The sequence below is a fragment of the Lytechinus variegatus genome, chromosome 3 (genome assembly GCF_018143015.1).
Source record: "Lytechinus variegatus isolate NC3 chromosome 3, Lvar_3.0, whole genome shotgun sequence".
NCBI lineage: Eukaryota > Metazoa > Echinodermata > Echinoidea > Temnopleuroida > Toxopneustidae > Lytechinus > Lytechinus variegatus.
Window position 1 is genome coordinate 45,995,983 of NC_054742.1, and position 23,104 is coordinate 46,019,086.

At 35.1% G+C, this 23,104-nt stretch overlaps 1 protein-coding gene across 2 annotated transcripts in view; it reads right to left on the reverse strand.

Annotated features, from left to right (window-relative positions):
- Positions 1–1,999: 1,999 nt before the first annotated feature.
- LOC121411167 overlaps positions 2,000–23,104 on the reverse strand; it is a 76,011-nt gene continuing 54,906 nt past the window's right edge. For both annotated transcript variants that reach the window (XM_041603723.1, XM_041603724.1), the window contains 11 exons: positions 18,198–18,264; positions 14,958–15,035; positions 14,057–14,188; positions 13,451–13,550; positions 11,300–12,640; positions 10,029–10,103; positions 9,182–9,215; positions 8,479–8,578; positions 7,823–7,913; positions 3,936–4,004; positions 2,000–2,526 (listed from right to left, as the gene is read on the reverse strand). In XM_041603723.1, the coding sequence (XP_041459657.1) occupies positions 2,438–2,526; positions 3,936–4,004; positions 7,823–7,913; positions 8,479–8,578; positions 9,182–9,215; positions 10,029–10,103; positions 11,300–12,640; positions 13,451–13,550; positions 14,057–14,188; positions 14,958–15,035; positions 18,198–18,264 (2,176 nt within the window). In that variant the 3' untranslated portion in view covers positions 2,000–2,437. The remainder of the gene's footprint in view (positions 2,527–3,935; positions 4,005–7,822; positions 7,914–8,478; positions 8,579–9,181; positions 9,216–10,028; positions 10,104–11,299; positions 12,641–13,450; positions 13,551–14,056; positions 14,189–14,957; positions 15,036–18,197; positions 18,265–23,104) is intronic.

The following is a 23,104-nucleotide window of genomic DNA, read 5'->3' on the forward strand; positions in this document are numbered from 1 at the left end:
AGAATTTATATCGGAACTTACAGCCTGATCATCAAGTTTAAAGAACTACTTTTCTAAAAACAAATTTTACATCTATATCTGGTAATCTAACTGGGTTATTTGACAAAATAAATTATTCATTTCTTTTATGATTTCTGTCTTTTGTAATATGAAGAAATATTCAAGAGATTGAATAAAGGTCCCATTACATTCAATTTAATGGTTTTTACATTTGATCTGTAATGATGCAGTTGTTAGAAAGGTGGAGGCAAAAGTTTACCAAACATGAACAGTGGTTCTAAAGACAATCCTCATGGTGTCTTGTACATGTACTTTGCATTCAAGATGGAGATATATACACGTACTCATATTCAGTTTTGCCATATTTTTAACATCTGTACTTTTGCTGCCCTTAAAAGCGATCCTGATGCGAAATGAGAAGAGAGTATACAGTATGCAAAAATATCTTGAGAAAAGTGGAATATTATTTCTAGTAAAAATGAACAAAAAAATAAAAATATAAATGATTTAAGGAGAATATCAACATTTCTACAAGAGGAAGAAAATATGATTCAAGGTTTTTACATGATTTCATAGATTGGAAGATAACTTGTGAAGAAATTAAATTGAAAATTATATCCCTAGTAAGTATGATTTTTGTTTACATAGCCTGTAATACCTGTATAGAGTTACAGTATAAAACCACTTCAGCTGACAACACATTACAGATCTTAACAGGACCCTAAATCAAAGTATGTATTTTCCTGAAAATGATATAACAGCATTTTCAAGCTTTAATTTATAGTGAAAATTAAGATTCAAAAGTGAACAAGTGGAATGCCTCTGGCCGTCTCACCTGCATCAAACGGTTCAATATAGCAGCAGTGCTGACTTTGAAAACTACTCTAACTTGCACAAGATGTTCAGTGATACATGGTTACTCTTATGTCCACTTTTTATGAACTAGACCAATAAACTTACAGAGATATGATGGTTATTCAACAAAAAACCCCAACATGGCCAAAGTTCATTGACCTTACATGACCTTTGACCTTGATCATGTGACCTGAAACTCGCACAGGATGTTCAGTGATACTTGATTACTCTTATGTACAAGTTTCATGAATCGGATCCATAAACTTTCAAAGTTATGATGGTAATTCAACAGATACACCCAATTCGGCCAAAGTTCATTGACCTTTGACCTTGGTCATGTGACCTGAAATGCGCACAGGATGTTCAGTGATACTTGATTACTCTAATGTCCAAGTTTAACGAAATAGACCAATAAACTTTCAAAGTTATGATGGTAATTCAACAGATACCCCCGATTCGGCCAAATTTCATTGACCCTAAATGACCTTTGACCTTAATCATGAGACATGAAACTTGCACAAAATGTTCAGTGATGCTTGATTACTATTATGTCCAAGTTTCATGAATCAAATCCATAAATATTCAAAGTTATGATGGGAATTCAACAGATACCCCCAATTCGGCCAAAGTTCATTGACCCTAAATGACCTTTGACCTTGGTCATGTGACGTGAAACTCATGCAGGATGTTCAGTGATACTTGATTAACCTTATGTCCAAGTTTCATGAACTAGGTCCATATATTTTCTATAGGTCCATATATTTTCTAAGTTATGATGACATTTCAAAAACTTAACCTCAGGTTAAGATTTTGATGTTGATTCCTCCAACATGGTCTAAGTTCATTGACCCTAAATGACCTTTGACCTTGGTCATGTGACATGAAACTCTCATAGGATGTTCAGTAATACTTGATTAACCTTATGGCCAAGTTTCATGAACTAGGTCCATATAATTTCTAAGTTATGATGTCATTTAAAAAACTTAACCTCAGGTTAAGATTTGATGTTGACGCCGCCGCCGCCGTCGGAAAAGCGGCGCCGATAGTCTCACTTTGCTTCGCAGGTGAGACAAAAAGAAAATCAGGAAAGCAACTGTTAAAATAAAATCAGACAAGGAATAAATAAAATCATGAATGACTGAAAAATGAATTCTTTATTTACTTTTTTCTTTCTTTCTCTATTCATTCATTTATTTATGAATTTATTTGTCATTAGCTTTTGTAGATTATCAGATGTGGTATACTGTTGAAATGTTTAAAACTAGTTTAGTTCTTGAATGACCAAGGTGACTTTTCCAAAACAATATCACAGAAAAACCTCTTGAAAAGTGCATCTTGAAGTAATATGTCAATGATATCCACTGACATCCCATCCTTGCATCTGATTGGTTGAAATCAAATTCATCGGTGAGAATCATCGAGGAGAGCCTTCATGAAACATTCTCCTGGATTTCACCATTATTACATCATTTTAATTCAACACATTAACTATTGTATTCTGTGATTCCCATAGACTCTGTACAGAGGGTGCCAAGTTCCAGTATAGTCCATGGTTAAACAGCAAACGATGGGATGAAGGAGCTCATAAACGGACCTGATGAGCACTTGTGATTCCCCAGCTGCTTGGTGGCGATCTTGGGCGCTTTGGGTTGCCTATTCTTTTGGGGAAACCTGATGGGGTGCAAAATGAGTAGATATAACATAGATGAGGATTAAAACTACATACTTTGAGTAGTCAATTAATTAGCATTTCAGAGGTTAGGATCAAGGATGTTAATCAAAACATAAGTTCAGATAGCTTACCAAAAAATACAAGAGCATATGGCACATCGGAGCATGAAAAGAAAAGTAATCTTCAGATCCAAATAGGTATGCAAAGATATTAACCCATGAACACACATAGTACTGTATGCAAACTCATAAACTATGCAATGTAAGTACTTGAGCACAGCTCTCATCACTGGCGGATCTAGGGGGAGGGGTACAGCCAGCCTGTGCCCCCCCTTTTGAGAAGCAAAATTAAGATTTGTAATGTAAAAATGCAGGTGAAACAGAAGTGTGACCCCCCCCCCTTGAAAGTGAAGGCCTTTTTTTCTTTGCATGTCAATTTTTTTTCTGGAACAATATATCCTAAATTTTTGGATGATAACCTTTTATTTTCTTTTTTTTAGCTTGTCAAAATTTTCCTCTGAGAAATGTGCCCCCCCCTCCCCCTTTTGGAAAATCCTAGATCCGCCCCTGGCTCTCACAAAGTATTCTTGATATATTTACTCTGTTTCTTTTCCCAATTTACTCAGTTAATTGACCACAATTCAATATCAATTTATTCAATTTTTGTATAATTGCTTGAAAAAAAGTGAAATACATGGTCTGAACATTAACATTAATAGCAGCACACTTTGAAACCTTTTGTTGGCTTGTTTGTGTGAATGCTTTGAAAGCATGCAAATACACATAGGGAACCAACAAGCTTATAAGTCCACCAGGGATCTATGTAATGGGTATTAATGAGAATCAATGTCTTAACAAAAGATTACTAATGAACTGACTTGATTATGGAACACAGAAAACTCAAGATAAAGGTTTCTTTGGATAATTAACAGTTTAGTGAAAGATGAAAATGTGAAAAAAAAACATCCCACAGAGCTACCAAATCCAGCATTCTCAATCTATGTCAACAAAATTTATGCAGGTATTTAGAAGTACTGCCAATCATCCTTTTTTTAGTGAAACAGATTTCAAAACAGTCTAGGATCTTAAATGAACATTGCAGCATCTAACCCACTTGCAGCACTTTTGAACCCTGCAAAAGTTTGTTAAAGTTTTGGAACCAAATCCATTTTTTTAAACAGCATTCTCGATATAAACAAAAATGACTTAAAACAATAAATCAGAGGTGGAGCAAGTATTTAATTAAAAATGAGGCATAAGAAATGTCTCTCATTTTCTCTCAAGCAATGCAAAAAAGTGGTTATGATATCATGAAATGGGTGAGGGTGCCCTTCTCAGCTTAGTAGAAGCACAATGAAATTTTGTTGGTGAAATGGTCCCACATCCTTCATCGGTTGCAATATACTTACCAATCTCTTGGTCTTTATAGCTTACAGGGCCTTCTTTATATGCAGGTTTGTAATCTAACAGTGTTTTCTCTGTGAAACAAAAATTTGTTTGTGAAAGAGCAAGAGAAAAAAAAAATAATTGTGCAATTAAGCAAAATTGGAGCAAAATCATAAACTGCATTTCAAGAATCAGTCAATATGATTGTGAATGAAAGCAATGAGTTAAAGGTTCAACATGAGAAGTGCATTGTCACAGATTGCCCTAACCCAATCACTAAATCTGACCAATATACACATTACATAACAGCATCATCTCAAACTTGGACGGGTCAAATCTCAAAACCTTGGCAGAGTCTATTTCGCTACACTTGCTGCATACCCACACACGCAAAATGGTGTGGTAAAGGCCAAGACTGGATGATCGCTGATAGAACCACGTACGACTGTCTTTTTTGCTTTCATTCCAACCACACAAATGAAATGGATTTCATATTTTACATAATCTCTTGAGTTTAGAGCACCATTACTTATAGACAACGACAGGTAAGATTTTTAAAATTAAAGTCAGTTATAGCAACTGGATTGTAAAGTGATAAAGGTTTGCACAGTCATGATATTGACAAAGCAAAAGAGAGACAAATAAGTTGTTCCATACTACAAATGTTGTAAGCTGTTAGTTAAGGGGAAGATAAAAAACAATCATTGTAACCTATTTAAAAAAAATATATATATATAGGAAGAATGTCATTGAAAACTAGGCAACTGAACATGGTTACTCTTTAAGCACCCTAACATTATATGACTGATAAACCATCCAGCTGTAATAGACCGCTCTGGCATTTGTATGTGGTCCCCATAGCTCAGATTCTATTCGCAGTACATGTGATCCTCTGTAGAATTGGGCCTATTTACCATTATTTCAGTAATTCCATTAGTTTACAATAAACGTCAACCCAAAAGTGTATTGTGAGCAATCTTTCCCAATCATGTTGTGTCAGTTTCTTCTTTAATTCACTCTCACAATCAGAATTTGATGTAAAAAGCTACTTTCATACAAATTATCATTTTCATGTCCATTTGGTATTGACTTATGTTCATATAAAAGCTTTACAGGTTTTGTTAAGCATGATAACAATCTGTGCCAGCCACACAGAAACGTTTTTAGCCTAACATAGTGCTAACGGTAAGCCCAGTCATATCTTTGAAGTCAAAACATTTATTTCAATGTGTAAGTAATGTATTGTAAGATTCGGCATCACTGCCACATTAAACAAATATATCAGGCTTTGAGGAGGTATAGTGGAATTATTTATCCAAGGTTGATCTGGCAAGTACTGTTGTATAGTAGCTATACAGTGCGTATCAAAAAAAAGTTTACACTTTGAAAAAGCCTTGGGAATTAAAGAATATACAATATGTGGGTAATTTTTTTCACATATAATCTTGGGTTTGGGTCTCATCTATTTAATGAAAGTAAAAGTTTTGACGGAATGTTACACTTGAGTGAGCACTGTCCATTTTTGTAAAGCTCGCAGAAATCTGTTTGCGCAGAAATGCTTGTTTTCACGCTGTGTCAAGGGGAAAGGGTGAAATCAAACTTTCGCTGCTAAACATTTCTCATACATTTCCCTTTCACTTTAAGTCAATTGAAATAAAAGGGATACATTCAAACATTTTGCAACAATTTTTCCACCCAAATTGAAATTTCAGCACTTGGTAAGCACAACCTTTACACTTTTTGTGCCAGCTGGATCTGAGGACATAACTGAATCTGAACAAAAGTTTATATCAGACATCCCCAACATTTTTTCACTAAGTTTTTATCATTTAAAGTGGGTTTACATTTCATTTTTCACTTAATACCTGTTTCTCCACACTTTTCCCAAGCTTGACAATGATTAACAAAATGAAAATCAAGCCTAAGCCATTTCATGTAAATCACAGCTCAGTGTAAAGCAAATATCGTCACGATGGCCTCGGTGTATGGGGGAGTGGGGTGGGGTGAAATGCACTTTTAGAAGTGTTTTGGGCAAAGAAACAAGTCAAGAAAGATGTTGTTTGAAGGTTTGCATGGTGGCATGTACAATTGCTGATGTGGTTTACGGTACACCATGTGGAGTGTTATAGAAGCAGTGGATAGAAGAGAAGAAGTGGATAGGCGAGAAAGTGGAGATTTGAGAATAGAGTATTCTTTCTTGAGAATAGTCCTGAAAAGGACTGTAAACCAGAAGGAATGTTGAGTGAGAACAGCTTGAGTAGTAGAGCTGATGAGGAGATGCTGGCTTGCGTCGGCGAGTAGAGATGATGAGTAGTAGAGAGACTCGACGTTTCTACTCTACTACTCATCATCTCTACTCGCCGACGCAAGCCAGCATCTCCTCATCAGCTCTACTACTCAAGCTGTTCTCACTCAACATTCCTTCTGGTTTACAGTCCTTTTCAGGACTATTCTCAAGAAAGAATACTCTATTCTCAAATCTCCACTTTCTCGCCTATCCACTTCTTCTCTTCTTCTATCCACTGCTTCTATAACACTCCACATGGTGTACCGTAAACCACTTCAGCAAAAGTCAAGAAAGGTAAAAGATATCTTCAAATCAGTTCAACTAGCTAAATTCCACGTGTTCTTCATGATTAAGGTCTACTTTTATTCGCATAACTATTTCAAACTTCTGCGCAAATCATTTTTCACTAACTTTTCAAAAGTAAGTGGTGCTCACTCGAGCAGAAATATTTTTTGATAGTTATATCGTCATTTGCTTAAATGGATCTGTGCCAATGTTAAAATGTGGAAAAATCTTCAGGATATTACAAATGTATAATTTTACAGAATTTTTTCAAAGTGTAAACTTTTTTTTGATACGCACTGTATAGTAGCTTTGCCAGTCCAACCGAGGATACATAATTCCCACGATGCTTTCGAATGAAACGCCTGATATATTTGTTTTATATCCTACTTTTAATAACTTAGAACCAAGATTTATGTGCTGAGCTTGCAAAGTCCGGTTACTTGAGTTGAATTACCCACTTTTCCCCGAGCCATCGCGCTCAGCGGAACGCAGATTAGTGCCTGCATCGACGCATCACTGGACTTGCCCGGGAGAGAGAGCGCGCTGGCCGGAACGCCCGGGAGTTTAGCTAGATATCCAGTTTTGTGAAATAATGACGTCAGACCTCGATATATCCAAAAATATATCGAGGTCTGACGTCACGCAACGTTATAGTTGAAATATATTCGGTCACATGATGCTACTTGAACTGATCACTATACAGGATTTTCTCTATGTAGGATATAATACCGGTTGTAACTGGGCCACTGTTAGCATATTGTTAGAAATAACATTTCTGTGCAGTCTGTAAAGATGAATTATTAACACAGGTGAAAATATGTACATCAAGTAAAATTTCATTCATTAGATTCTTGGTGTACTGAATATTGCATAAATAATCATAAAACAAAACACAAAAAATAAATATATATCTTTTCATGAATTTGGTGAAATTATGAAGGTTAGAAATATGGAATAAGCTACTACCAACACATGAACAAAAACAATATGCCTATATGTGAAAACATTTTCATTCAAGTGTTCTTAATAAGTGGTGTGAAGTGTTATGAAAAAGGTGAAAATATATATATGAAACACCTCACTTTCAGAGCCTGCGAGTATTGGTAACATGACTTTTTATTGCACGACATATGGATACAACCTTCATTGCTCCTAAATGCTCTTTATAGGACTTACTATGAATGGATAAGGGTTGTTTTCTTCAATTATCCTATATTTTGAAGTATGACCTATAACAAGCATTTAGATGCAAAGAAGTCACATATTCATAAATCATATGATACAAGCGTTGTGTCATTCAAGAACGCTCAGACTAATCTGAGGAGGGAGAGTCCTTACCTAATAAATCATTGATATTTGATGGTTTTGCTGTATCTGTTTCAGGGGATGGAGCAGTATGACTCAACTCTGGCTTCAAAGCACCTCCAAGCTAAACAAAAAATCATAAAGACCAAACAAAAATTAGATCAGGCTGCACAAGAAAAGCATTTCATGATAAAAACAATTGGGTTATCCATCATTATCTTCACTATCATTATCAAAATCATCATCAAATTTCCCCGCCATTTTCACATCATCAACACGAGTACTGCCATCATCACAATCACCATGATCAGTCATTATTACTATCATTTTCAACACCATCAGCATCAGCACTATTACCAATACCACCACCATCATCACCACCATCATCATCATCATCATCATCATCATCACCATCACCATCATCATCATCATCACCATCACCATCACCATCATCATCATCACCATCATTATCATCACCATCATCACCATCATCATCATCATCATCATCATCACCATCACCATCACCATCATCATCATCATCATCACCACCATCATTCCAACATAAATTATCATTAACCTTTCCAGAAACTATTTCATTCTCTATTTTTTTCCTGAAACATATCTTTCATTTAAAGAAATAACAAATAAATGATACGGAATGACATCTTAAATAATAACAATTAACTTACTCTTTTGAAGAGTCCTTTGGTATTGTTGACTATCTTGCCTTTGTTTTCCCCAATGATATCTCTTGAGTTTGCAAATCTGGCTTTCATTTTGTTCATTTTACTATTAGTGAATACAGAATGATACAACAAAGAAAAGTCACAGAACTGAAATCAAATCAAATAATGAGAGGTTTCGTTGACCCATGCTACACATATGACATAGTCAAAACAATAAAAAAGAAGAGATATTGCTATTTTTTGTCATTTTATAACATGGAGATTGAAGAACCCTGCCCGAGACAGTGGTGGCAAGTTATTTTTATTTCATCCATTCATTCACTGGGGATGGAAATGACCCACATAGTATTGATTTACACTTGAAAATCACATATAAACTACAAATTTCCCTCCTCCATCATTTCTACATTTTTGTTTATATATTTGTTTCTTGAATTCACTGCATGTGTATTTTGTACATGGTTAGCATTTTATCCAGTATCAAGTTTCAGAAGGTCAAAAATTGCATGATTGCTCTGACATCACTACGCCACAGAACCAATAAGGTCTTTCAAAAACAAAGCCAATGACACCTCAAATAAATCATGAACTTAACTTTCTTTCTGCAACTTTTCAGAACCTAACAAGCTATCTGAATACCACTATTGAAATCAACATTTTAACAAATTGTTTGGCAAGAAGTAGGCCTTATAAACACAACACTCACCCCGAACCTGAGGTCTTTTCTTCTTTTTCCTCCTCTGAAATTAAACCAAAATCGGAACAAGAAATTAGAACAAATGTAAGTATAATTTCAAAAGCATTTCTACAAAAAAATTGGGAGTAGTAGTTAGTCAATCAGCAATATTCCAGACTTACATGCATACTATTTAATGCACTGTTGCCATAACAAGGAAATACATCATATCTTGCACGTCTTCATCACTTTACAAACGTGTGTGCCAAATCTCATGGGCTTTTCAAAACAAAACGATATCAGTACTCTAGTTTAATAGCAATATTCCATGACTTTGTATATACAAGGGTTACATCAGACCATAACTTCCTTATCTTAGAAATCACTTTTTTTCATCACCTGAAGAAGCATACAATTGGACAGATAAGCATTCTAGATGATGGTGGATGCTGGTGTACCATAGTTAAGATGGAATAGATCAATCATAAATCTTTGTAGTACATTCCCAAATCTAACTTTTAAGGGTGTGGCAGTAATATTTTACAACATCATATTCCACATACTTTAATATCTCTTCTTTGTTATAGGTTAAGAAATGTTGTAACTAGTATTATTAAACTTTAGTTGAAATTAAATCTACTAAAGAGAATTGTTTCTTGCCTAGCATTATGAGCATCCAAGGGAACACTGTATGCTCCAATATCAAGGAGCTTTTCATGGGGAAATTTGAAAGTGACTTACACTCTCAGCTATTAATAAGCTACGCAATCCTTGCATCTGATTGGCTTCAGCAAAAAATCCCTGACAAGATATTTCATGAAAATCTCGCAAGATTTCTTTAGGTAACTTTAATTCTGATAATTACTCCTCAACTCACCATCTACTAATTGATATGACTGTGCTGTCCTAGCTGGTACCACTGGAATGTCATCATCCATATCTATGCTTTCGCCTGATTAAAGATAGTAAAAATAAAATACAATTTCATGAAATAGGAAGAGGCTGCAGCACCCATATAGTTGTGCTCACAAGTATTCATAACCCTAGGGTGAATTGCAGTTTAGTGAGTTTTTCATTATAACAACAGACGAACTGGACTTACTTGCACATCATCTTTCTACATCAAGGTATCGTCTACAAGTAATTACAGTCTATGGATTTAGCACATTTGAACAGCAAGAGAAAACAGGCAATACCGGTATCCAAATTTGGTGATGTTCAAAGAGTAGTCACAACCCTGGTCATTTATGTCCGGACTTAATCAACTATTGTGAATGAGATATTTGTTATAAATGCTTCTTTATAAGTCACAAGACTTCTGGGGAGCATTTCATGAAGGGACTTGTCGGACGTTTTATCTGACAAGTCAAGTTTTATCAAAAAATTACCATAGAAACTGTGCTTCTCAGCCAATCAAAATTAGGGAAAGATGTTAGATCTGACAACTTGTTGGATGAAAATATCAATAAAACACTCTCCTGTAGAACATTGTTAAGATATTCAGCAAAGGTCAATTTTGAGTGTGTAAGAGACCAAATGGCCTCTAAATCAAATTGATGATGTTGTCTGGACATGGTTTCACCTGATCTTCACAGGCTTTATGTTCCAAACAGCAGTATTAACACTTCATTGGTATTTGAGCCAATGCAATGTCAAGATCAGTTTAGGCACAAATCAGGAGGGGGGGTATTAACTTATTACACATTATACAACTCCCAAGAATGTTCTGTTATCTGATTGGTCCAAATCGGATCACATGATATTCAGCGTTGCACTATTGCATCCAAAATGCACTATTCTGCACTCTGATGTCATACCAAATGTACTATCCTGCACTCTGACGTCAGAGTGCAGGATAGTGCAAGGTCTGGAATTGTCTAAAATTATCTAGAATTTAGATCAAATATAGCATTCGGGGAAACTCAGTAACATGGGAGGGGGGTGTATAAAACAAACAATGCACGCATTCTTGTGCATAGAGGACCTAAATAATGAATTTTGTGCTCGACTCGCCAAATGGATATACCGCACTCGGTCCTGTGGACCTCAGTGCAGTATATCCATTGGCTCTTCTCGCACATCTTTCATTATTTGGCCCTGCATGCATGCAATTCCGTGCATTATTTGTATAATAAATAACCCGTTTACCTGTCGGTGAGTATAAGCTGTCTGAATCCATGAAGGAATCAAAGGTACTGTCATTACTGGGAATTCCTACAAGATCATAGGCTCCGTCGCCGTTGCCACCAGACACACTCTCCCCACGTTTGGGTTTCTCCGGAGGTATGATCTTACTGGTATCCACATAGCTATACTCTTTTGAAGAAGTGGACATTCTCTGACCAGGCTTGACAGGTGAGTTGGGTACTTCTGAGTATGCCTCTGCGTACATGCTCCCTGCTGGCTTTGGACTTGCTGCTGCTTCTTCGCTCTTTAAAAGCTTATCAATTATGCTCGTCGGTTGCTGCACATAAGCATACTCCTCGGAGTTCTTGCGAGAGGATCTGCTGTCAGATCCAATTGAACCACTTGAAAGCTTTCTAGAAGATGAATCTGTCTTTCTCCTTACGATGCCACTATCCTTTGCATCAAAAGAGTCCATCTGCTGCGTGGGCGAACCCCGGAGGTTCTTGCTGCTTGTTAACTCTGTAGTTTCCTTACCCTTATCTGCTGGAGGACTTATATGCACTTCTTCATAATCATGTCTACCCTTCCCACTCGGCTTATCTTCACCATTTGCTCTTTGTAAAGGTGGTTTTGAGCTTGCTGTAGGTGGTTTAGGAGGTGGTTGCGCTGGACGATCTCCTTTAGCCCCTTTCAAGAAAGGCTTCCCCAGGCCTTGTCTTACCCCTGGCGACCCCATTCCATCACCTTCTGATTTACTCTTTTCTAAAAGCCTTGCTGGCTTCACAGGTAGTTTCAGTGCGTCCCTCTTAGCTGCTGAATGAGAGGCATCCTTAACATGTGCTGGCTTTCCTACGGGATTGGAATTTTGCCTGGTGGCAACTGTTTTCACAAACTCGCCATTCCCTAGTTTCTCAGACCCTGGCTTTGTATTGACATCCACTGAGCTTGGTTTGACAGGTGGGCTAGGTTTGGTCTTGGGTTTCCCAGCTATCTGTGGTTTACCCTGAGCAGCAGGCTTGATTGCCTGTGTGGGTTTGGGTTTGTTTTGTGATGATGAGGGAGTCGGTGATGGTGGGGACGTCTGAGGTGGTCCAACGTCCAACTCAAAGTCCTTAAAGGCAGAGAGTGTTGCCTTGAAGTTGTTTTTGTAGCGATCATCGGGACTAGGTCGAGATTTTGGCTGTGATGTTTGTTTGCTGCTACTATGTTGTGAAGCATCTTGTGTTTGCTTGCCCGAGTCTCCTGACCCAGCACGCACATCACAGTTGGCATAGATGGTACCATCTGGGCTGTCTGAGCCTTTAGAGGATTTGGTTGGTCCAGATGGTAATCTGGGCATTGGTATCTCTGGAGACTCTATTGCTGTAGAAAGAAGGATGCAAAAAAAGGATGAATCACCATATTGTCTCAACATTTTCACCCTTTACCAAAACTCAACATTGTTTTAATGACCACTGGTGAAGATTTTCAGACCAACTCATCTATCCCACAAAACTCAATAATTAAACACAATTGGAAAAATTGTGGGAGTATGTGAAAATTAGATGCTAGAGTCCTAAAATGAGTTTGTCATGATTTCAATACTGTGTTTGAATTTCAGTCAAGCAATAATCAATGAACGAATTAGTTCCAATGATAATCACATCAATATTTATTCAATATGATTGTTCTCCCACTTGGAACACTAAATAATTCCTGTCAAGTAATGACGCAGGGATTTGCTTTGGCATTGATCACTTCCAGATCACTCTGTCTGGAAGGAGAGGGTATAACTAAATATTTTTTTATCAGCTGCATCCTCTCGATACTTGACAGCAGTTTGTCAATAGCCCCATATCTACAAAAGAATTAAATTCCTAAGATAAGAATTAAATTCCTAAGATAATGATCTATAAATGTTCAAACTAACATCATCACCTCCCGGGCAAGTCCATAAAATAATAAACTCTGTCATGTCCAACCCCATTTTCTACAGCATTAAATCAATTAATGAATTGTTCAAAATTCACGACATGACTATTTCAGAGCATTATGAATTTCCATATGAACTGATAGATGGAGACAATCATTTTAGAAAGGTCCCAAACATAAGGGTCAGACCTAGATATTTGATGGAATTGGCCTCCTATGTTCATTTTCTACTTAGGTGATATCAAAGATAAATGGTTTTACCCCCTGTGGATGAGACATTAATGTTGACGTAATTATGGCTTGCTGAGTCTCTCTTCTCTGCTCCTCCGGTCTGTCCGGGTACCCTGGGTGGCATTCTTGGCTAAAGCAACAAGACAGAAGAAAGATTTAAAGTCTGTAAATTATCTTACTACAAGTCTTTAGTGTCTGATGCTTCTTAACTTTCTTCTTATTTATAAGAAAAAAAGGGATTGGCAAAAAATATTGATTAATACCCTCCTCTAGAGTTTAGGACTTTAATAGGATTCAAAGCTTTTATCTTGCGATTGAAATCAAAATCTTGCATGTACAAATGGCAAGGTACACCAAAAATTATTATCTCTATGAATTCAATATATGGCTCTATTTTGTTTTCATCTTCATGTATTTAATTGATCATTGGTACTTTAAAGAAATGTAATGATTAACCAACAGTAAAAAATAAATTACAAATTTGACATGAAATTCATTTATTATTCATGATGTGATACGATGATCAATATTAATGATAAATTCATAGATAATATTCACATTAACTAATTTACTACTAAAGCTGTAAAACCACTAGGTGTTGTACAATGATCACTAGTAGCCAATGGGTTAACTAACCTGTTCGACATGGTCAAAACGTTCATGCTTGAGTTGAACATTTTCATAGTTGTGACCAAAATCCTCTGGTTTAATACCAAGATGCGACTGAAACATGTCAACCACTGCTCTGTGCACCAGCTCGTATTGATTCTACAATGAATGATTGCACAAAAAGCACATGTCAATATTTTGAAAAGAAATTATAAGTTAATATCACAATGACTCTTACATGGAGTGCCCCATAACAAATCAATAACAAATTTCAAATCATTCTGCCTGATTTATGCATGTCATAATACATGAGTGCCAGTTTCACTCTTTTTGTGTCGGCACACATTCATGTTAATTCTGACAGAGTGTCTGACAATTTGGTATTAAAACAGGTGCATTAATCACAGTTTATTAATAAAAGTGACTACAAACCTCATTAAAAACACTATTATTTTCCTGGGAAATCTCACATAAAATTTCTTGCAATCACTTGTAATATAATGAAATTATGACATTTTTTAAGTTTTGCTTATTTGCACAATATGGAAATTAGAGAACCAATTATTCACATACTATTCTATTTCATGAATCATTTCAATTTTCCTTGAATAATGCAGAACTTAGTTAGATTCATCATGATGTAAACTCATCTTTATTACTAATCATTGTGCTTTGGTGGAGATCCTCAACAAATCTACAAACATCTATAACAATTGAAATTTTTAAATTCACAGAATAAAGTCCAATGTGTAGAACATCACAGGCTCCCCCATTTTCATACTGAACACTAGTGCGTAATACTCAATAAAATTTTATTTTACGTCACATTTTGGCAAAGTTTTTACTGCTATGTTTGTCTGACAAGTTCTGTTTTTGTTCAAATCAACTAGTTGTTTGGGGAGAGATCAGCCTTTTAAGGTTAGATTACCCTTGTTTGGACGATGGCATGTCTTTGTTTCCTCATCTCCACAATGATGTCATAAAGGCTGAAATTCTGGTCTATTTTCTGCAAAAAAAAAGAAGGAAGTCTGAATCACTGATAAAGGAAGACATAAAATACTGTTAAATACACAATATCTACAATCAGAAATATATGAATTCACCTACTAAATTAATTGGCACAAGTTAAGTGGGTGTTGGTAAATACTCATTTAAAAAATACTCCAACAAAACATATTTTAAAAAATACTTCAACAAAATATACTCAGGCACAAGAAATAATGCAATTCATTGCTGTCAAGAGTTAAATTCATTGTATGAAGTAGTAATCGATCTTGAATTTCATTAATGAAAAGAATAAACAATCCAAGGTAAATATTACTATTTAACTCTATATATTCACTATATCATTTCACGTAAAACTGAACAAATAGGGTCAATAAAATAAATCAATATGCATTCAGGTGCAACACCTTAATTCTTCCCATTAACAGTTCTAAGGAACATTTATGATCCTATATTTTTTTAGTAGGAAATAGCATTTGATGATAAAATCTGTGCAATAGTTATAAACCAGCTGTATCAAAACAAAATAAGGTGTTAAATGGGTACCCGGTAGGATGCAAAAGCCTATGTAGTATGCCTAGTAATTGAGTCTTGGAACTCTTGTTGGAATGCTCCCCAGGGAGTGGAGAAGGTGCATACATTGTATGCGGGCATGCAAGGATCCGATGACCGGGTAGTAATATATCTGTAAAGCGCTTAGAGACGTTCCGATGTGTTAAACGCTACATAAATGCGGAATATTATTATCATTGTGAGAATCAAGCGTGCGATCAATCGCTAACCTTTGTGTTATGGCCCCTGGTGTCAAGTTAGTGACTTTTTTTAAAAGGCCGCCAAAATATACAAATGTCATTGAAGGCTTGAGGGGAATCCAATAGCTCTCCAATATGTCATTTGATATGAATTCAATAAAATACAATTTTCTCAGAAGATTGAAAATGGCATTTTAGCTGGGCCATTATATCATTAAACACATTACCAGGTATTTCAAATATTTCTATGAGAGAAATATTTTCAATTACTAGTATCAAGAACTATAGAAAGTGGGATTCTGTAGCATGGTGGAGCTGCTCTGACATAATATCAAAAGATTAAAATTTGAAGAAAAAATCTTAACTATTTACATTTTTTAAAGGATATTCACCAACCTTTATTGATATATTTCTTTTAAGTTTCTGTTTTCATCAAAACATACCTGATTTCAGGATAGAGTTCCCCTTTTAAAGTATAGAGAAGAAGCATAAACAAAACTTCAAACTTCCATCTTGGGAGTTTTCAGAATTTAATCATGCTATTTTGGGAAAGATTCTCGCAAGTCTTGCTTAGAACAAATTTAAATAAATTTAAAATTTCTTGACTAATAGCACTGACATATTCATCATCCAGAAAAAATACTTGAACTGATACTTCTAAATTCTTTTTAGGCATTCTTAAAAAGTTGTTATAGAACCAAAATCATTATAAGTTCTTTCTTGGGATAGGACAAAATTATAAATTTCTTCCTCTTCATAAGTCTGATTATTACCACAATACACAGGCCACAGTGCACATGTAGGTGATTACTAGACATAATAAGGTTTTATGAATATGGGTCCAGGACCCCAGGTCTTTAATATTTCAATTACATTTGAAAACCTGAAACCAGAAATGTGATTCTCAGATGATCATGAGAGTTGATATTGACTCACTATAAACATATGGACTTTGGAATCAAATGTTTTCCTTGTGAATACCAGCATTAAATGCTGAGTATGAATGTGAAAGCAGTTGAAGAGTTTAAGGTTTCCACATTGCAATAGTGGACTGCTATAGTCAATGCACAGTGCATGAGTTATTTTAGAATACAGAAGTCCGTCTGCAGTCAGCCCCATTTTAAAAACTGCAGTCAAATCATATAAATCTCAACTATAGAAAGCTAGCAACACCACATTTCATAATCTAGAAACATGTCCAAGCATATTGATCTTTAGCCTCTTCTCGAGGCCCTGGCTTCTGCTTCCTGAGCGAACCGAGCCAGGTCCTCTTGACATCTGAGCCGAATTTCACAGACTTTCTTGTTTTTTTGTTGTTTTTACCAATATTCCGACCAAAATTTGGTCAGTGAAAATCATCCAATGAGAGCGTGGGCTGCTATGACGTCATATTGAATATTCATGAGCTTATATTGAATATTCATGAGCTTATCTTGAATGGCGACCCATGATTTCTTGACGAAGAGTGACGACGAAATATCAGAGCATTGAATATGTCTCTAAAATGCTGAATAATGACCGATTTAAGGATTTGCAAGTTGATGCAATCTCCCGGGAAGTTTCTGGGCAGTGCACGGGCCTGTTACAGCTAGTACTAGTAGTAGTAGTACCACTACTTGTAGCATTTTGCTGGTTATATCCCCTCGCTTTGCTCGGGAAGCAGCCGCCAGGGCCTCGACAAGAGGCTAATTGATCTTGAGACATGACGAACACTTATATGCATCATTATGTAAGCATTGCTCCTTTATGTTTACAGAGAGAAAGTATGTGCACATGTACAACTTCTAGATAACTTGCTATGATGTCGAAGGCTTTTTATAGTAGAGAGTGATAGTTTAAAATTTGAATTAAAAGGGCACTCAACAGTCAAACATACACATCAATCAAAACAGAATAGTCGTGAGAGGTTGCATCACTCGCATAAGTTTTAGCTGAACATTAGTTCAACATTTCAGAAATCAAAAATTACTTTTTGCACTGAGGTCCACCTTTTAAATAAAGTTTGTTCTTACAGAAAAACAACAGAATTAGTCAGGAAAATATGAATTAAGTCTGATGTAACATTTATTTGTTTATTCATAATAAAAATATCCATAATAAATCATAAATGAATGCCCATAATGAGTGTCACATATTTAAAGAGTCAAATTATGCTTTCCATTACTGGAGGATTTAAAAAAATGACATTTGTGTTCTGAGGTCCTGGTGATATATGCTGCCCATCTTTATGCATATTAAATTTTTGTGTTATATAGCTATCATCAACATGCCGTAGCTTTAATTTACATGAAGTAAATTTTCTGAAGTGTTTTTGTTACTATGCTTGGATGATATTCTCCTTATCTATTTCAAATAACCTCATTGTTACGATGGACTTCGCCTTTAAACATCCTTTCTTGACGTAAACATACCTCTAATTGAAGAGCATTCCTGACGTAGTCTATGACGCATATTGTTCCTGTTCTTCCACAGCCAGCACTGTAAAAAAGGAAGAGAAGAGATAGTATCCAGATGAAATGCAAAGTTTTAAAATCATTAGAAATGAATAAACAGATAATATGGATAAAGTGGGAAAGGAAGAAGAAAAGAGGATTTTTTTTCTATCAGCAGCAATCTTGCATTATACAACATACACACCAATATAGGCTGATGCGCCTCTGGTTAGATCATGATACTCAGACATAGTAATGAAATCTGATTGATAAGTCTCTAGTAAAATCAACTAAACTGTAAGGTAACAAAATAGTCAATTTCGTAATCAATTTGTTGAGAATTGAGAATTATTTGTTCCTATTCCTACAGGTTCCAAGATGGTGACTAAAAAAAATTTATAGATATGCCAATAAATATACAGGGAGAAAATTAGTACAATGTTGAGGCATTCAAACTTGCAAACCAAGTGAAACTAAATTTGATATTACGCAGAAGTCAATTTAAATGCAATTCGAGATTTCCCTGCCTATGATCAAGTACTGTCTTTCCATGATACATGTGACTTCTGATCAGAGATTAATTATAAAGTTGTTTAATGAGGAAGTTCATGTTATATTCAGTTGTGTGATAATTAAGGTAATACAAAATACAACAGAAACTAAAATTAACAAAGAAAACTGTATATACTGAGAATGCTTGACTATTAACAATAAGCTATTTGTATCAATGAAGTATAATAATTTCAATTCAATTATACTCCATACTTCAAGTAATAAACTAATTCAAGTAATAAACTAATTGAAAATAATACAAAAACAGTATGGAATTTCCTGACAAAGACAGCAGAATCTATTTCCATGTGTGGAAGATTCATCTTGAATCTTAGGAAAGGTGTTCACCTATATATACCGATTGGTAAACATTTTCAGATTATAGAACAGCTATTTTGAAATTATACTTGAAAATTGTATTATAATTTTATTTGCAGAGTAACAATTTTTGAAGTCTCATACTGTATTAACCATGGGAAGATTTTGTCTAAATGGTGGAAAATCTGAGCCAATATTTGAAAACAATATCATAATTCAATATCCAGTTCTTGCAAGTAGTTTTGATTTTCTTGTGATATTTTGAAACAGAATAAATCTTGTTACTCAAGAATGGTGCAAATTAAGGAGCTATACAATAACAAATACTGTCAAAACATGGTTCAAATTATGATATTATACTTACATGTATGCTCTAATTTTGTTAACTTTAATCTAGTTTAATGAAAGTTTTGTTTTATGTAAAATCTACCTTCCAACTAGATTCAGATCAATTTCAGGCTCATGTACCCACAAAGATTTAAAGGGATGATCCAGGCTGAAAATGTTTATATCTGAATAGAGTAAAATTCACAAAGCAAAGTGCTGAAAGTTTCATCAAAATCGGATTTAAAAAAATAATGAATTTTAATCTTAAAGTTTGTCAATATCAATATTTTGTGAAAACATTTATATGCACATCGTCATGGCTGATATGTCATATCCCACTTTCCTTTTTCTTATGTAATTACATGAAATCATAAATGGGTGATGTCAAGTCCAGTGTTGGCATTTTTTATGTTCAAATGATGTGTCACCATTATGATGAAATAAGTTGTGGCAATAAATAACTAATGCACTTAATCAGTTGTCAATCCAATCGTTGTAGTTCTTGGTAGAAATTTTTTGAATAAACCTAATTTCATATAATAATAAATACAAAAGAACAAGTGGGGATATGACATCATCAGCCCACCTAATGAATATCATGAAGACATGCCTAGAACTGTTTCACCGGAAAAATGCAAATCTTTAAAATTCAATAACTTTGTTATTTGTTATCCAATTTTGATCAAATTTTCAGCATTTTGCTCTGTGAATTTTTACTCTGGAGGTATAAATATCTCCAGCCTGGACCATCCTCTTAAAACTGGAGGCCGTTTGAGAGTTCTTTTGTTTACTGTTAAGCACCCAACAGTATAACTTTTCAGAAACCAAGGAAATAAAAAGTATCAAAGCATCTGAATATATTGAGGAGAAAATAGCCCCGTGTGAGAGATTCATGATTTGAGGGATGCAAAATGATGCAGGCTCAGGGGCACGGCGTTTCACATCATAATTGGCTTGATCTCAGGGATGGAGACGCATTGTCGAACACGCGCCAGATTAAGCACCAAACCGAGTGCAATTACCTCGGTGATGATGGCATGGTTGAGATGTATTAGTCATGGACGGCCCAAGGCAGACGATGGAGTGAGCAAGTGAGCTTTCACACAAGTGTTTAGAGTTCCATAAAATACAGTAATTGGTAATTTGGAGAGTACATGATAGAAAAGCTGAAAAGAATATTGCGTACTTTATTCAAACTTTTATGTACTTCATTTATATCATTTTTCCTTTATTCATTATACAATCATTATATGTACATAAATTCATTTATAATAATAATAATAATCTTTTAATCATGCATCATTAATTTGATTGAAAAATATTAAAAGAAAAACAAATTATAGAAACATGGTCTTTCTTAAAGGTATTGTTAAACTTTGTGAGCAGCCAATTTAAAAAATTCTCAAACCAAGATGAAACATGTGTACAAGTGCATGTATTAGAACAAATAAACACTGAAAACAACCATTATGGAGAATGAAAAGCTAAAACTACATGTACAAGGTAAACCCCGATTTTGTAAATAGGCGTCTTATAGATGCCTAAATACATGTAGTACACATAAGCGTATGGGATGAAATTAAGATGGTGTTTCCGATCATTTTATATTTCAATTATTGAAGCACTAAATAATTATTTTCGAACGCAATTTTTTCTTGGCTTCATTTTTGTAACATATCACAGACACAGGTGACAAGAGTGACCTTCTAGCTCAGATTTTTTAAAAGTCAAACCAATGTTAACCAATCACTTTAGGCTAAGGAACCAATGAACAGAAATGTTAACATGAAAAAGGCAACATTTAGCTCTAAACCCTTCCCCACCAATTAAGAAAAAAAATCATTTTAACATAAACCCAAAATAGTAAAAAGACAATTAAACAATGGACCATTCACAACAAGATTTTGAATAGCAAATCTTATTAGATTGTTATTTCATTGGATTGTCGTGTTATACTGTCACTAAAAAACCCAAAACACCCGTCTGAAAAGACCCGGGCTGTAGCATCATGGTGAAGTCGCCTGAGGCTAACAGGACACTCAGTCAATGATCTCTCATTTTTTTTGTTTCAATTGAAATTCACTTGTCATAGCACCATTATTTTGAATCATTAATATCAAAAGGAAAAACACTGAACCTTTTCCAGGAATCGATTCCAATTACAGACCTGTCGCCTGTAAATGAATGTCATATCAGGAGTGCTGTGTTTATTGGATTTCAAAATCCTTGTAGCATGCTCTTCTACTGAATGAAATGTGTCAGTCAAAAGGTATTCCATAAAACTGAATTACTAAATCTTGATTCTTCATATCAATATTAGGAAAGAACTGAATGCAAAAAAAATCCCATTAAACCCATTGATTACTACTAGCTTTGTTATTGGGGAAGTCCACACCCACATAATAAAAGCAAGACACAGAGAGAAAATTAAAGGAAAAGTTCACCATAACATTGGTTGGTTTTAACTAAAAGAGCATCAATATGTTTGAATAAATTTGCGCCAAACATTCATTTAGACGTCTCTCTTTATATTTTCCTCTCTGTATAAGTGATCAAGATTGACTTCACTACTTAATTCTTATTAAGAGAGTGCCTTAAGCCATCTGTCCCTATACAAGTATTCATATTTTCTTAGAGGTTGGGTTTACAAACAACCAAGCTTGTTCACTCACAAACTGTCCAGAATTTGTTCAAAAACTTGTAATTCATTTTCAGGTAAAACATATAATGTAATGTGTAACCCATCCCAAAAACCTTGATAATAAGAATCGGGAACTGGATACCAAAATCAACATTAGGCTTAGGTCACTTAAAATTCGGATGACTTGGACTGAATCATTTTACCATATAAAAATAAAGTCATACTTCCTTCTCTGTTAGACAAGGTATGCCTTACATGTACAAAGTCAGAAAATAAACAAATTCCTGTTATTCCAGTCTAGGAATGACAAATTGATAAAGCTATCATATGACAGACAATTTACATTGAATGCTATCCAACAAGGACTTGGGACCCAAATCTATGACACTGTTCTCATTAGCACATGAAGCATGTTGATGGTCAGACGGTGCTTTTAGGCCTACAGCCTATGCAGTTTGCATTCAGTTTCCTTGTGGTGGATTCCATTCACATACACAAACGAAGAATAACCTGAACTAGAAGATATATTTAATAGTCCATCACTTGCACATTTAGAAGGGCAAGTGGATGTGACAAAAAAAGTGTTAGAAGATCATCATGCTTAGGAAACAAGATAGGTGCTAATGGCTGTCCTTTGGGTTCACCAGGGGTCATAGGACAACAGCAAGATCCTTGCAAATGAGAACAGGGCTCCGCAACAGAAAGATTAGCGATGAATTGCAAATATGAAAGAACCATATTGATTGGTCCCTGGTCAGTATTTTAAATTTAATGCATGTGTAACATTAATATTGATTGCATGATTGCATGATTGCATATTATTAAGTTCATTTAGCGATTGATTGCTAATCTTTGTGTTACGGAGCCCTGGTCTGAGGTTGATTTGAAATCAAGTGATAACATCCTCAATGACATGACCACAAAGTCAAGAACTTGGAAATACACATATTCATAGGAGCTTGGAATGGTATACAGCATGGAGGGGTAGGAGCAGAATGACATTACCTACTTGAATGATAATGAGATAAATACATTCTTAATGGAAATA